This window comes from Rissa tridactyla, chromosome 1 (genome assembly GCF_028500815.1).
Source record: "Rissa tridactyla isolate bRisTri1 chromosome 1, bRisTri1.patW.cur.20221130, whole genome shotgun sequence".
Classification (NCBI taxonomy): Eukaryota; Metazoa; Chordata; class Aves; order Charadriiformes; family Laridae; genus Rissa; species Rissa tridactyla.
The window spans coordinates 87,929,994-87,947,677 of NC_071466.1; the positions used below are offsets into that span (position 1 = coordinate 87,929,994).

The 17,684-nt window shown below is 36.6% G+C and overlaps 1 protein-coding gene across 4 annotated transcripts in view; it reads right to left on the reverse strand.

Moving 5' to 3' along the window:
• Positions 1-1,402: 1,402 nt before the first annotated feature.
• The window catches only part of BCLAF3 (BCLAF1 and THRAP3 family member 3), a 33,473-nt gene continuing 17,191 nt past the window's right edge, over positions 1,403-17,684 (reverse strand). For 2 of the 4 annotated variants that reach the window (XM_054203476.1, XM_054203485.1), the window contains exons 9-12: positions 16,316-16,430; positions 10,703-10,798; positions 8,171-8,326; positions 1,403-4,389 (exon numbers count right to left, since the gene is read on the reverse strand). In XM_054203476.1, coding sequence (XP_054059451.1) covers positions 4,348-4,389; positions 8,171-8,326; positions 10,703-10,798; positions 16,316-16,430 — 409 coding nt within the window. In that variant the 3' untranslated portion in view covers positions 1,403-4,347. The other 2 variants (XR_008466696.1, XM_054203498.1) reach the window with 2 other exon arrangements.

Below are 17,684 nucleotides of genomic sequence, written 5' to 3' on the forward strand. Positions count from 1 at the left end.
TGTAAAAGTGGTAAGGAGTAACACAAAGTAGTCATGTCACAATGTCAGTGTTACGATGCATAGGAGAAAGCCAATTTGATGGCGCTCTCAAACAGAGTCACAATTTCAACTATCACTAAAATGTAATATAAGGAAAGCCAAGAATTTCCCAAAGTAAAGCAGTAACACAGTACATCAGGTTGTTCTTTCCAGAAATTGGAAGAGACTCATTGCAACTCTGTCGTAGTACCTCCAAGACTTAGCTTCCCATTGTTCCTAAGCGAATTTCTATAGGTCTGACCTTGTGTTCCTTTACAGCCTACCTCAATATGGGCATCCCTCATTTGGGGCTTCAGAGTAAACATTGCAATGTATGTGGATTAATCGGATATCTTACTTTTGTGGGGAAAAAAGCTGAATGAATACACATAATAATGGCATTTAGAAAAGCAGCTTGTTGTTACCCGTTAAGGAACCGCTTAGAGAAGCCAAAGACATGTTTTTAAAGTGATATTGATGAAAGTTAGCAACTTTTATCTAAACTGACATGCACTTCAGAACATGATCAGCCACATGCACTTCTGAAGACCACAGTCTAATAGTTGGGAAGCATTATTATTACTACATCCCCCCAGGTATTATTTAAACATTTTTCCTGAGGGGAAAACAAGTGACACCACCTCTCTCCTGTAGCTACTTTACATCACAGTAGACTTACCACACATCAAGAAGTTTTGCTTTCCTATCCAGTTCTAGGATAACCAGCAGATCAGAATAGGAAAATTATTTTTAAAAAATCCCAAATTACTTACATGCAGTGAAGATCAAGAGATCTGGATTATGGCAGATTTAAGTCAATAATGGGGAAAGTTAACTTTTCTCCTTTAATTAAACACTGCAAGTGTATTCTTCCAGCTTCACCTCATTCTCACTCCACTCTGTTAGAGGATCTTAATATTAAACTGACGTGGTTATTCTCACCTCACACTGATGATACTGTATTAAGGGAATTCTTAAAAATGCACACTATTTTACTGAATGTAAGTTTTGGTAAAGTTAGCCAAGCAAATGTGCGTCTTCCCCCATGCTGCCCCTTTATGGAGCAAAAATCAGAGATGCTAAGGATTTTGAATGCCATGGAGGAGACAGACATACCTGCTTTTCAGGGGAGATTCACATTTTATGTCTTCAGAAAGGTAGCTTCTTTTAGGCAAGAAAAGTGTGCCTAGAATGTGGATCAATACTTTGATCTCAAAAAGATGCAATAAATGAAGTTATAGAAGCAAGTGTTATATTAAAAAGTTTCAGAGGCTACACAGATCAAGTAAAATATTCTGAAAATGACACCAAATATTAATAACAACTGAATCAAATCACTGAATTATTTATAAGTAAAAATTTTGTTAAAACATTTATTGTCTGTAGAAACAGAATTTACATTGATTTTATATAAACTATGTTAAACATACATATAAACATACCTACATCTTAATATATACTTATGAATGAGGCTTTTAGATATGGGATAACGTTGTCAAAAGCACCATTGTGGACTCCAAAGACTACAGACTTAAAATGCGTTTGCACTTAACTCCATCTTCAGTAGTTTAAAAATGTCATTTCTTATCCACACTTAGAAATAACTACATTAAAGGTTTCTAATACTGTGTTTGCATGTGTACATAAATGTGCACATACATACATTAGATGGTCCTTGTGAAACTACAGTATAAATAAGGTCAACATTAATATATTCTTTAGAAGTGGACATTAGTCCACATCCTCATTCAACTGGGGGGGGGGGAAAATCCTGCTATTCTTAAAACAAAACAATGAGGCTTTTTTTTATTCTATGAAGAGCGTACTCAAACAACAACTGTTTCCACCCTGTCTCTTCCCTCAACAAATAAAGACATAAGAGAAGCCAGTCACAAAATAAAAGCCATCTACTACATTATTTACAGAAAATGAAATATTAAAAAGACAACATAAGATTTAAACTGCTTAGACAAAATTCAGAGCAATGAACAGTGAACAGAAGAAAACTGTATTAAAGTGGCAGGTAGCACAGAGCTATTAAACCACATGGCTAAATACCTACTCGAAAACCCCTCCAACAATAAAAACCATCAGGCACGGAAGGAAGGGGCAGGTGTTATGACAATAGTTTTCTCTGATCTTAACACTGAAAATTTAGGCTCACCAAGCTTGAAATAGAACACAAATGTTCATCACTGTCCTTAAGGTCTATTAAGAAGTCAAGTTTTACAAGTAGGCTTTCAAAGATCTTGAAATGGCTTTAATTTTATTTTTTTTCTCCTTTGTAAGGAGGCTGAAGAACCTCCTATCTTCAAATCCTGCAGCAGCGGAATGAAGTCTGCCAAGGGCCAGAGTTATGTGCAGAAACACCCTTTTTTTCCCCCCCCCAGATTCATTAGGACGCAAGTCTGAAGTCTTTCTTTTAGAGAGCTCTCCCGCAGAGAGCTTTGTAGATGGCTGTTCAGATGGCCAAGATGTTCAGATGTTCATAAAGGCAAGAGGCATGTTTCTACACAGCGTGGGAAGAGATCCCTTCAGAAAGCAAGGAAGTTAAAGATCTCCCTCAATATACATGTCTTCTAAGGCGAATTCTGAGAAATCAAGTCTTTCTTCGCTATACTCTTTAATCATCTTCTCCAAGCAACTCTCACTATCCATTTCCAAGACATGGCAGAAAATGACTTTCCAATGCATAACAAGCAAGTTGAGAAGCCTGCCTTTTTAATGCCACAAAAGTGTAATCTTGGGTTTTGTTTTGTTTTTAAAGCAACTAAGTTCATATAAAGAAAAATCAGCATTTCACCCAGAGGCCCTGGGAGAAAAGCAGCAAGTAAACCCTTATCACAACTGGTGATCAGCTGAATTTACTCCTGTCCTCTGCTATCAGTTACCTGAGTTGAGAGTTATGTCCAGGTCTTAAGACCATCTAAATCCATCAGGTAAGGTGATTTTAAACATGTAAGTAATTACTGGAGTTAAGGCAGGCTTGTAGAAGCCCTGCAATATGTTGCTTCTTACTAGCCCCAGAATTTTGTTCACCTTGTGAACTCAAGTTCAAGAACAAAGTTTAAAATGAGGATTCTAACCAATCTTTGTAGAGATTAAATGGATCAGCAAGATAAACGCTAACATCACAACAACTTAATATTTCAGACACTTATAAGGAAGACTCTAGTAATATTAAACCCATTGCATTTTGAATAGCAATTAAAAATACATTTCACATGTGGACAATTGAGAATTATGACATGAGCATTTAACAGTCATTTCAAGTCAACTGAAAGAAAGGCAATTCACATTTATATTTTCAAAGTATAAAACAGAAAGCTAGAAAGCTCTTAGACAATCACATTTTCAACTTGCCCTTCCAATGCAAACGCAGTGACAGACTTTAATACAAGAGACACTGTTTTCTTTCTGAGGCTTACACACGTATTTAAAGTTAAGTGGTTATTTTAACAACTGTTATGAGTCCATACTCCCAGTAGAAATAATGCAATAACCAGGATATTACTTAAGTCTTTGTACAGGTGTTTTCTACAATGCAGTCACAATACAGAAAGGCACCAAGTTATTCAAGTAAATTGACCTTTCTTCTACTTAACACTTTTACTTGTGCCTTCACAACCCAATCAGTAACTTCAATACATTGTTCTCAACCAAACATTATATTCCAGTACAACAGAACTTTTCTGTGCTAGAAGAATAAACAAACTGATTTGTGTATGAGTATATAGACACAAGTCTCTATAATTCACAAAGATAAATGTACATAGCAACGTCTCACACCAGGTAACACCAGAGAGTAGATGCCTCTAGCACCTAAGCCGGTCACAGAATTAAATTTCTGTATGAATTTTATAAGATATAGGAAGTTTTATCATGACAGAATCCTAAATTAGTGAGGTTATCAGTAAAGAATATGATTTAAGAAAATGGTATCACCTTAAATAAAAGCTAAAGCAACAACTACATTTCATCATGACACTCATCTTGAGCCCAAGGGTGGGCAAGGGGGGAAAAATATATCATAGCCAGTAAACATGTCAAAAAAACCCTGTTTGTAATATGTTGCTCACAGTTGTAGAAATAAAAAACAAAGCTAAACTGTTAAAGTACAAATTAGAGATACCTAGTCATGCACAGGTAAAATAAGAAAGCACAAAACCAGAGGAACCAGTCACACTTTCAAACCCGGTAAAGCAGCATTAATTGACTGAAGTCTGACTACTTCAGCATTACTTCCAAACAGTGTTAGCAAGACTGCCATGTCAGAAGTTTCTTCATGTATCCACTTTTCCCATTTGCTCAACAAGTTCTCTTCAGGCTTTAATAAGAACACAGCAGGAAGCTCACAGAAACAGCAGTATCCTGTTGAATAAGACAATACAGCTTCAGTAGTTTGTCCTATGTCATATATGGTTTCACTTCTTACGTGTTTTACAGCGCTTTAGCACATTCAGGAGCAGTGCGAATAGCTCCTTGGCTTGAGGATAAACCTGCCCTCATCTGCAGGGGTACATGCAACACTTGCCTGCCAGCAGGCTGCTCAACTGCAGCTACTCCACATTTGCTTTGGGTTGACTCACTTAACCTGCTGTTTCAGTTCCTTATTTTCATCTCCCCGTAAATCTACACAGGATGATTTTGCCAGATTCATCACTGACAGCATAAGTAAATAAATATTTTCTTACATGCAGAAAGATGCCTGCCTCTATTTGACCAGGGCATTTCTTTCCTTTAGCTTGCCATTTTTTGTATGCATGTCAAAGTTACTGAAAAACTAGTTGAATCTTGGGTTTTAGAAACAAACCATCTGGTGTCATTGTTGAATGACCATAACATCAATGAATGTGGCACACTTCCTGCCTCCTTATTCCCTGTGAACACTAAGCAGTGCACTCCATGAACTGAAGATTTTAAGTAACGCTATTCTAGCTGTTCTGAGCCATCCCTACACTTTAAAGTAGTCTCTCTACTGAAGGCATTGTCAAAAAAACATTACAAAAAAGCATGCATAAATCACATCCTGACTTTCCACCCAAAAAACCAGATTTCCTTTTCTCTGAACATATCTCTACCCAGTATTAGAATTCTGATGTACTTATCCACAATAGAGACTAGCCTGCATTCTGTATGGCTAACGCTGTCTTGGAAATGATGGAAACGCATTAGCCTGCATATACTGTGGATATGGTGAACAACTTTTTTCTTAAATAAGACCATCTCTGAAGACTATTTGCTATGCATCTTTAATTTACTGGCAATAAAAAGTCCGAACAAATCTGTAATACATACACACAACCCTATGATATATTAAGGCAAAGGCTATAAACAGGAAATAAACACAATATTGTTTATAGCTGCTTATAAAACATATCTATTTGAGTTTTGCACACAGCACAACAATATTGCAGTACAGTAAACTTCAGAGAATTACTGGGATTTTGAACAAAATTACAAGCTATCTGCATTAAAGCAGTGTCAATTATGAACAGCTTTGTTAGAAGACGTGCTTATAAAAACTTACGTTTTTTGTTTTTCTTGTAATTAAATACTTCAGGCCCCAATTTCAGAATCCAGGAAATCACCAAGTCATTTATGACGAAAAAGATTAGAGAACATGTGGCTTGGTCAAGAATGTCATACACCAAAATATAATGAGATAGAATAATTTTGAATACGGACCAACTAATCCTCTAACAAACCCAAGCATGCTTTCAGTGCAGTTTTAAGCTACTGCTACGGAACATTACATACCTGCCTGTTACCATTCATTTTAATCAAATACTGAAAAGTTGTCCCAACATTCTAGCAATTTACAAATGTATATACACATCAGAAACCCCAAGTATATTATTCAACTAAAATAAAGTAATACAAATAACTGTTTTAAGGAAATGACTGAACAGAGGTGTAAAATCTATTGCACAACCTAAAAGGTCATTACTTGGAAAATCCTGAGCTAATGTGCTATTACCAAACAATTCAGGCACTTTTTTTTTTTCCTTTTTTTATTACATAAGCAATAAACTTCCAACATATAAACCTCTGGGTATAACAACTCAAATTCCATCTGTAACATCATGCTTAAGGAAAAAGTATTCAATAAATAAGACTCCCTTCAATGACTTCTTTACTTGAGACTGGTACGTAAAAGGAACTAAAGGTAATACTACAATGTTTCAGTTGAATACTGTACTTTAAAAGCAATTATTAAAACCGTAAAAAAGTTCTGCAGCATTCCCCTACTGAAAAATAAAGTTATTTTTGATCAAGAAAGTTACAGGGTTAGTTCCTTTATCCTATTTTAAGTCTTGACAAAGTTGTCAAAAAATTAACAGATGCTCCCTTTGCTGTGTTATCTGTTTCAACTTCAGGATCACAGCTCAGTTCAGGTTTCTGTTGCAATATTTAAATTTCCCTACAGAGAGAAAAAAAAAATTGTTACCATCAAGTTGCAACAGTAGAAAAAAGCCTCCCAACCTTCATAAGCACTGTATTATTATAATACAAGATTCTTTCAATTATGGATTGAAACAGCACAACTGTACAGGTGATATCTTAAAGGATGTACATGCATAATTATTTCATCAAAAGGGCGAAATAAAGATGTTCAGATAGTTTAACAAATCTTAAGGACAAATTTAATCATTACAATAGGCAAAATATGGGAAATACTAGAATCTGAGGAACAATTTTGGTTTTTAAGAATTAGCCAACCAGCAACCAGTATGCCGTTCAGAAAATGGCCGTCATACTCATTCTTCAGGATTTATTTTACTTTAACTCAGAGGATACTTAAGTCCTTCACTGAGCCTAAAAATCAATATTCAGATCGTATTATGCTTCTCTAATTCAAATCATGATCTCCAGCACCCAAATTGTGTTCAGCATGCTTTATGGGTTCCAGACAAGAACCTTAATATGCAATTATAGAAAAGCATGGGCAATTATTAGGGAAGAGCTCACTACAACAAAATTATGGCACTTCTATGCCCATTTTACAAGGTCATAATTTTTGGAAAAAATCCTTCTCCATCTACTTTCCACTAATACCAATTCAATTTAGCCTTCTGAGATCATACTTCTCACAGACCATACAAATGTAAAAGGCATTCACCAGTATACTTCAGCAACAAGTGACCCGTTTATTGAAGTGTTTGGTTTTCTTTCTTGTTTTTTTCATTTGAGGTTTTTGGTGAGGTTTTGTGTTTTACTTCCACCCCCACCCCCCCACCTCCCGGCTGTAAACTTGAGGTTTTTTTGAAAACAGCTCTAAGAACCTATGCTTCTGTGCCCTAAGAACTGAACTCTAATCCAACTACAAATGGTTATGCAAGTGTATTAACTTGTAGCTAGGTGGACACAGAATTACAAAACAAACAAGAATTCGCGTAGGAACAGAACTGCAAGGGGCTGTGTAGGTCATCTAATCCAATTCTCTGATGTCACAAATAACCTCATACTGCTTTGATCATACTTGATCAATTCTAAGAAAGGATTGAAAAAGTTTTAACTACTGATCCTCACAAAAGCTGTAACATTTTATATGGTTCAAAAGTTCTTCTGCAGTTCAAGATTACTGTTGTCCCTTACACACTGTAAGTCAAAAAGGTATCATAAAACAGAGGTGCCTAATTATTCCAGCTTGAGCTTATGAAGCCATTTTACACAGTCAATATACAGTACAGGATGCTTTATTCAGAACAGCACTCCAGCGTTTACTTTAAAGCACACGATTAATTTAAGGTAACATAAACAAAGAGGAGAAACGCAGATATAATGAAAAAAAAAATTAATACCCTTCACATTGGTTTAAAACTATAGGCTAAGAGGACATAATATTTTTTTTAGAGGGCCACCTTCTCTTCCTATCAATAGGAAGAGAGATCAACTGAGCTCAAGGAGAGAATACTGAAACAGGCCACCTCTGACTTGCAATTACCCAAAGCAAGTTTCAGCAAGTTTCCACGGAATAAACATGGGGGAAATAGGAGTGCAGAATCAAGTTTGCCTCTAAAGTACAAAGAGACAATATTCCAGAAAATCCCATCCAAGTTATTCCATGGGGATTTAAAAATTGGAATGGATCATATGAATATTCATATTTTATAAATGGCTTAGTGAAAAATAAATTAAGCCAACTTACCTTTTCTTTCCTCAAAAATCCATCTCTGAATTTATTAGTGGTAAATCCCCTTACACCAACAGAACGTAACCGCTGGTACTTAGCCTGAATATATAAACCCTTCTGCACTAAGCCCGATTTATAATGGGATTGCAAACGGCCATCCACGAAGTTGCTCTGTAAGGGTGGAGGGAGGAGAAAAAAATTTGCAAAATGACAGCACTAAAAGTCAATAGTTTAATTATACACATGTAAAACTTAAGCACCGAACAACAGAAGCGTGCATTTGCAAATGCAAAGCCTCTTCCTTTATTTCCCATTTAATATTCCTCAGACCACTAGCTACCATGTGGCTAAAGGAACTGCTGTATTGTACTTACTGTTTAAAACGTCTGAAATTATCTTCCTCAGAGAAAAAAGTAAACTGTATTGTACAACATTTTAACATTTTTTTTCAAACTTTAATGAAAGTAAAACAGCATCAACAAAAAAGTTTAAGAGAACACCTCACTATTGCTAACAAATTCAGTGATGTCAGGCCTGCAGTGGGCACACATGGTGAGTCTAAAAAAGTCATCTAAACAGAGATCAGTATATATTTTTTTCCTATAGTTTTAAGATCTTATGGTCTGGACATACATTCATTGCTCTATGTCTTTGTCACCTCCAGACTGGAATACTGTAAGCTAACCTAGTGTGGGACCAGGAGTGGAAGCCACAGAGATAACAAAAGCCTTACAGGTGAATGGCATTATAAACATACATAAAGAATATAGCAAGATCAACACTGACCACAGCAGTTAAAGTTACAAACAGGTTTTCATTCCTAAGCATTTGGACCTTCAACAAAATAGACAGTAAAAATCTTTAGAGTACGAAAAACCCTATTTATCATAATTTCCTTAGTTCTCCAGTACTGCTGTTTTAAGTTTTCCAACACTGTCCCGGTGGAAAGCATTCCTATATATATATTCATCCTTTAAATTTAAAGGTTTCCCCTCCCCCAAATTTAAACACAAGATGTCTTTCCAGCTAAAAAAGAAGAAACACCCTGACCATATAAAATTCTTATCTTTTACAAACACCTTTAAAGGATAGAACAAAATATATGACAGAAATAGATCTTCTTGAGCATGACCCAATTACTTTGGTGAAATCAGTCTCCTTTTTGACAGAGTAAGGACCACTTCAAGAAAAATCACATGCTCTGAGGTTGCAATAAGTTTGGTACCAGTTTTTCCACTGTGTTTTCCACTGCATGGCTGGTGAACAGCTAAGAAAGGACTGTACAGAACAGAGGTTCCTTTATGCAAATGCAGAGGTTTTTGTTATTTCCCAAATCATTTCACCCACTTGCTACGTAGGAGATAACTGAGAAGCCGGACCCATCAGTCCCCCAGGGTTACTCTTACAGTGCTTGTAGGGAGAGGACACTTGCAGAAGGCTATTAAATGCTAACCCCTCTCCTGAAAAGTATCAGGGTCCAGGCACAATACAACTGGGTGCAAGTAAATTCTCTAAGTAGGTATATGCCTACCATAGAGAAAACTGAAGGGCATTTTTTAATGGTGGATAAAGCCCCTGAACACAGTTAAATGTTGCTATTTCCACCACAGCTGCTGTGGTTCTGGTTCTCTGCTTTGACATGGGTGGCTAGAAAGGATGAGACCTTAGTGGTCTGCCACTTGCATTTGCATGACAACAAGCAAAGGAGCAGACCGAATAGAGAGGGGAAAAAGGTACAAGATATTGAAAGTGAGATTACACACAGTTTAAAACTGTCAAGTATCTACATGTTCCATAAGTAAGTAGGGAGGGGAACAGTGATATTATTATTATTGTAGAACAGAATCAGCTGCAGACAAAGTAAACAGATTATATACACACTTGGTATGTAGGCACTGCAGTCACCCATAGCTTAGAGCAAAACAAGGTAATCTAATCTAAGGTGTGTGGAAAACATCACTAACTTGTAGCCTAAAGTAAGAAAAAAAAAATCTGCCCTTTACCATCTTGAGGCCCTGAGAATAAAGCTTCACAAATTTTAATTGTTTATTTTTTTTTAAATGCATAGATAGCAGTATGCAGAGTACACACAAGAGATTAGTTCCCCGGAAATCCCTATATGAAACGGCTAATAAAATAACAGGAATACAATTTTGAAAGCAACACAATTCATTTCTCCCAGTCTTGGGAAATACTTCAGGCTTCCGCACACATTGAGTGAAGGAAAGCAAGCTGACAGCTTTCTTTTGTTTTGATAGATGAGTTTTCATTGTTCAATTTCTGCAATTCTCATTCTCAACTTTGCAGTTAACTTATTGCAACTGCATGGATACAATACTGTACAACCCTACTCAATCCACTGCCAGCCCTCTTATCTACTAAAAGCTAAGCCTCCCATTATTTCAATGGAAACAGTTAGGCTATGATGACACCATTTTTCATGGCATTTCGTACCTCAAAAAAAAAAATGTGTCTCCCATTACTGAACTCAACAAGACTGAAATCACCATTTTATGTAAGATACATGTGATAAAAGCTGATCTGTACCTTAAAGTGTCTTCTGATGGGTCCTGGATTTTCAAGGTGTCTTCTAATGCGCCTGTGAGGGTAAGTATCACTTGGTTTTGAAGAATAGTAAGAATTCTAATAGGAAAAGAGAGTTATTAACTTAATGTTACTAAATTACTCAAGAAAACATAAAAAGTTTCCAGTTTATACTAACAAATATTGCAACTCTTTCAATCTTGTAGTGTTTGACACAAGGACGCTGTTTGAAGGAACGAGAGTAACAGGAACATAGGGAGTTCAGGCTGTCTGAAGGGATGGCAGAGCCTGTAGAAGCAGAAGATGATACAGACCATCCTACTGGAATATCATCTTCTTGGAGAGATTTAAGCAGGTAACAACCCAATTAAGGTTCTCCACCCCTGCCCCCCCAGAACAGATGCCTCAATTTGCACACAGCAAGTGTAGCAGACAGGCTGCTAGAGCAGTCATCCCTTGAGTTAGGAATAAGGACAACAAGATTAGTACTCTGGACATCCCTGGTTAGCATATGGTCATCATAGATTAGCATATTTTAGAGAAGACACACATACTGTTACTATACACATCACCACAGTAACCAGACAACAAACGTGTAGCATGTTACATTGATCCTTAAAGGATTCTGGTTTTAACTCTGTATTACAGGAGAGCATTTTTAAGATTACTTGCCTGCCACAAACACACATGATTTCACAACCAAGTGGCAAAGACAGGTGGTACTGAAATTGTTGCGTGTCACGCTGAACAGCTGCGCTTGAACAGCCATGGCTGCATAAAATAAAGCGCTCTCTCCAGCCACTCCCCTACCTGGGTATTTTGACCCTTTTCCAAGTGACAGCTATCTTGAGAGGATACAAGCAGCTAAAATATCATTCTCCTCCATCACTGCATACGATTATAAATATTTATAGAAGCATAACATACTGGCATATACTACATTAAAGTCATCGAATGCAGACAGAAAGGACTTGCTAACAAACTCTTAGCAATCAAATTAATTTTTTTTATGGTCCTATGCTGTCGAACTCTGTTTTCTCAAAGGAAATTTTAACAGCTTCAAATACATTTCAAGAAGAGTCTAAGAAGAGAACTCGCATGAAATATTTCATATATACTAACATATAATAATAAATGCATGCTTTGCTGTTTACATAATTTCTGTTCTCTAACAAAGTACCAAACATTTCCAGTGGCAGAAATACTTTAGGATATGCTTTCTAACACTGTTACTAATTTGAAGGGCTGGGGGGCCTATAAATGCAACAGAACAGTATTAGAATCCAAGTTAAATTTTAACTGAGATCTAAGCTAGCCTTTTTTTCTTTTTGAGAATATATTATTGCCTACAAGTCAACTATTTAGCTTCTTAAAATGCCTTGACACCAGGGGATTCAGCAGAGAACAAGAGAGGAAGAAAGACTTTATGAAATGAGATCAAAGTAGTCAAAATGGCTTTCCCAAGAAAAAAAGGTATGGAAAATTAAACACACAGAAGGAAAAACATGTCTGGAACTTCCCAGCTCCCTTCTCGTTTTAAGAATATAAAGATACTCCATGAAATCAAATTAACTTCCTCCATACAACACACAATTAAATCAGGAAGCTCCCTGTTGAAGTACACTCCTCCTTAAAGATGAGAATTCAGCAAGATGAAAAAAAAATTCAAGAAAACTTCCTGTTACAGTAAAAAATAAACCTTTGGGAATTAAAAGAAAGCTTGTCTCAACTAACTGTGAATACATCCCTCCCCATCCCCACCTCCCTCAAGATTTAAGTACATTCATGGAAACAAAAACATTAGAACTACACTTAATGTACAGATACAGCAATCTACTCTTCAGGAATTTCCTAAACCAGGGGTTTTAAATGAAAAAAACTGGGGAAGTACAAATAGATACTTGTTCTGATCTTCTATTCTTTAGCTGTCCTCTTTGTCAATACAGTGCAAGACTAGATGGACATTTCTTACAGTCAAGGCTAGATAGACTTGCACCTTCAAGACACAAGTTCTTCTCAACTTTCAAGCTCAACCCCCCAAATTACTGACTATTAACACAAGAAACACTCCCCTTCACTAGCCTGCTGTAAAGAGTGCTCATACTTCGCACTGCAAAGTTCATATTGGTTAATCATGGGATACCAAAAGTAGGCCAACCACGTCAATACCATTTCCATGTTTAATTTTAACCCAAATGATTAATATTGTCTATTTCACAAGAGAGCGAAAAGTGGTGTTAATATCACATTTTGATAGTTTACTGTAAGGGCATTTTAATGTGACCAACACACTATCTGTTTTCATATTAGGCAACATCCCAGCATCAGATATGAGCTACTGATCAAGCTTTCAGTTTTCACGCATCATCTTTTACCAATACTGATACGCACAGCTCCTCAAGCAACAGGGATAAAAACCACAATGAAATTTTACTAACGAAGATTAAAATGTGCACATATTTATCCAATAAATTATTTTTTTTAAAAAAATCCTGTGTTATAATTTAAGATGCTGCAGTGGTTTTCCTGTCAAATGCTCTTTTTTAAAGTTATTTTTGCCGTATTTTCTGAGCTTGGCAGTTGGCACTGTTATGTTGCCATTTGAAACCTGGATCTCTGATGTAATTTTCTTTTAGTATTTACCTATAAACAAGAGCAAACAAACCTTAGAGGAGTGTTGAAGGTTAGAGTTTTTGTTTTGGATTTCCAAGGGTTTGCTTTTAATATTACAGACGGAACTCTCCTCAGTGGTAAGAGATATCTATTGTGTACTTTTTCATGTGTTTTTCCACATCTTTACAATTTTGCTGATACTACATGCTATTGCTGCATCTCTTCTGCGGCATAAATCAGTGTCCCACAAAAACCGGAGAACTCTTAGACTGTAAAACCAACTGAACAATACCTACCCAAGAATCTGTAAGACAGAGCAAGCCCAGAGAAAGTTCCTTTCTTCTTCAACAACTGTTATCGTAGCTCTTGCTTACGTTTCAAACTCTTCCTCATTTTTGCAGTTTGCTGAGCCCCAGTAATATATCCTTCATTTTAGGATATTTCCTATTTAAAAAGGTGTGATCAACCCAGAATCAACGTTCTCGTGACCCATCAAGCCACTTCTTAAATCCAATGCATTGTTCCCTGAACACACTGTCTTTTAGTCATGGTCCCTATACTTTTCAAGGTGCCTGGCAACCATGTTATTCTGATGCAAGACTCTCTGAATGGCAAATTCCAAATGTTTGTCCTCTTGCAGAAAGCAGCTACAAATGGTCTTTACCTTCACTCATTTCTAAGGCTGCATTCAACCCTACTAATATTACACTTCCAAACAAAGTAGCAGTGAATACACTCATGCAGCTCTGAATTTATTACAGAAAACCTACTCAAGACAGAAACGATACATGTGGCTGAAATTATAGTTGGCTGCTTGGATGCCGCTCCACTTAACTCCTACAGCTAGCAGCTCACAGGTATGGAGATTGACCTTGAACTGTAAGGACAAGCTCTTCTTCTATCACACCCAGTCCTGAAGAACTCCTTCGAGGAAAGCCATTTTCTTACACAACACGTGTACATGTCATGGGAAGTGCCACACTACTGGAGCTAGCTCATTCAGCTGAATTATTTGCACTGCCTCAGATACGAGTTAGCTGTATTGGTGATCTGCTCTGCCCAGGAAAAAGATTACCCTCTTTCTGCATTACTTTACATATTGAGTGTTAGGCATACTAGATAAACAGGAAAACAGGCAAGGGGAGCAGAAGAATCAAAAGGCAAGAACAGAAACAGAGATGCAATTAAGACGTGCCAATTAAAGCACTGCAGACACGTTTGCAAAATGTCTTTAAGCCCTCCAAGCCAGTTGGCAAGCATTGATTAATCTTTACTGACAAATGTGGATGGCAAACTTAAATATTTTATTTTCCCACTTGTCTGCAAATGGGCTTCTGCATGGTTGACTTCATGAAGAGTCATTCCTTCCTTAGGATGCCTTGCCTTTGTAATACCCATGCTTTCACAGCTACTGTTGTTCTGAACGGATAACTCCTTACTGCAGTGCAGGACTTTTTAAAAACTGCATGTTTGCAGTTCGCTATTAGATATGAAAATGCGGTCTTCCTGAATCTTCAGCACATCTAGGAATAACTCAGTTTCTATTTCAAACTAACTCCCTTTTTATTCGCAATTACTATATTACTTAATGAGCAATCACTATTTGGTTTTGGGTACTTCAATCTTAGTCCTAGGTAATATTTTTAATATTTTTTACTGTTAAAATCTTGTGTGATTTTACACTGAAAGACACACATCTGCAAGGCAGCTACATTTCACTGTTAGTCAGAACTTTGACTAAATAAAAGCTGCTTTTGATATACCTCAGAAAAGTTTCATGGCCTTTTGGAACCCTGTCCATAGGTATTAATTACAATGTATAGAGAATGACAGCGTACATCAGTTTCCTCCTTATTTCGCACCCACCAGGAAAAAAAAAAGTTTTGGAATTATACTGCACACATTAATAAAGCTTTTCTAGTCTCACCAGTTTCCCCAAGTTAAACAAGTACAAACACTTGGAAACAAGACTACATTTATTTAGAAAGAATGTTCCAAAAGAGACAAATTTCTTTCTACCAAATCTAATATAACTGTCTTCCCCATTTCAGTATCGAAGCACATCACAGAAAGATAGCCTAAGAAAGAATAAGCGCCCAAACTAGCTTTGATAAACATAGTATCAAAACAGAGAAGCCATTTGAACATTCCATCCTCAGGAACATGATTTCAGACATTTCTAATTATTTCTGTAATTTGTCTCTTATTTTTATTTGGTTTTAGAGTAAGAGCTTTCTAGAACTTTTATCATAATGAGGAGAAACACCGTTTTAGTAAAAATGCCACATACACAAAACAAGATTCAGACCTTCCCTTCCAATCACTGACAACTACAATGCAGGATAGTATTCTTTTTCTCAAACTGTTCCGCATTACCTCAAGTTATCTGCTTAATAACAAGGCCTTCTAATTTAGAGTTTAGGTAGTACATTATTAAGGGGAAGAAATGCAATATTAGGTACAAATTTCTTTTACAAAGCTACACGCAATATGAGTTTTTATTTCATAAAGTCCCTTAATCAATTAATTTCAGTAAGTCATTTGGAACATAAAATTTAGTTCAAAAGCTTAGTTTGACCTGTTCCTGCTATCGAATAAGAGATCTAAAGTTCACCACTTTATTTCTGGACTAGCTGAAAAATTGTTCTGGATTCACCCAACATACTGATCTAAACCAGCTTTCTGAAAAAACAAATCCATGGCCACTTCGCCAGTAGCGAAGTTGTTATGGAACACTCCATAACTCCATAGATTTTTTTTTTGTATCAGCATTTAGTCAAAAAAGTGGTTTTAGCTCTACAGCCCACACCACTCGAACTGTGAAATTATGAGCAGTTTTATTGTTGAGCAAAGCCTGAAATAATAAAGGCTCACTTGAAATTTAAAAGGACAAGATAGCACAGATTGTTAAATTTACATCAGCATAGACAATGCAGAAAAAAAATTAATTATAAACATAAGAACAACAAATGCAGAAGCTACTAATTCTACATTTAGACTTACCAGGTGAGGTTTCCCAATAAATTTCCTGAAAGGTGGCTTAATGAACCTCATAGGCTTTTGGAAACCATCAAGTTGAGAGTTTTGTAATTTTGAAAGATTACAGCTTTGGTGGTTCCTGATGTATATGTGTGGAGAGAGAGAGAGAAAACACAATTAAAATCTAAAGTCATAGCGTATCAAAACTCTATTTTACATGACCGTAGTCTAGCATCTGCATCATTTAGAAGTGCAAAGTAATGTTTTTTAGTTTTTTCCTAGGACATTCGACAAATTACTAGTCCTCTGACTAAACTCAAGCTCGAGTTGCACAGAATTATATAGTAAGCTGTATTTTCTTATGCAATTACATATTAACAGAGATACTGTGCCTCCTTGAAATCCTCACTATGCAAATCAAGTTTCCCTGGCTCACCCTGCCAGGTCTGCATGGCTGGTCATTGCTGCCCTCCACTGGTTGAAATGCTTTTTGCATTTCAGCAGGTTTTTTCCACAGTGTACTATCTTTAAAGTCGCCCAGAACTTTTGGTTTCATGAAATTCCAAACCCGACAGAAGCTCAGACAAATAGCTAGATGCTCCAGTTTCATCCTCAGCAAGCAGGATGCTCTGGCTTTGGGCTTTAGCTTGCTTTGCTGCTGTTTTTTGGGGGGTTTGGGGTGTGGTGTTGTTTTTTTTTAAGTGAGCGCGTTGCTAATACATATTTGTCCATAAACCTCTAAATAAAACATATATCATGAAAAGTAACTACTAGAAGTCAAAATTCATAGTTCAAGAAACATAGAAACAGTTTTCATAGCTGCAAAATAAATTACTAAGGCAAAAATAGAGGCACACTAGACAAGCTCATAAGCATTGCCAGTATCTCATATGCGAACAATGAAAAAAAACAAAACCAAAAACAATCTCAGGAAAATTCTACCTATTTCTCATACCATTACTGCCCTCAGCCACATTACATTGTCCACATTACTCTGACAGCATAACCCCCCCTCATGTCAAACTCCAGGACAGCCTCACTTCCTGAGGAAACTTGAGCTTCCCACTTTGAGGGGCATACACAAAAGGTAAGCAAGACAGTTACTGTGGAAGTGGCAAATAAAACCTTTCCCAGATAATCAGGCCAAACATACATTAGAGACATCATCCCAGGTACATAAAAGGCTATATACAACAGTACAGTATTTCCCACACACACACACTTGATAACTTATACTTTTTTTGTTTAAAGACTGTCAAATACAAGAAGTATTTCTTTTGCAGCTTCACAAGTCAGTCTTCCCAAATGTGTGCATTGCCCCCTTTTGCCATTATAGACTGCATTTAAAATGAACAAACAGCAGCATATTAAGAGTGATCTACAAATCATGACA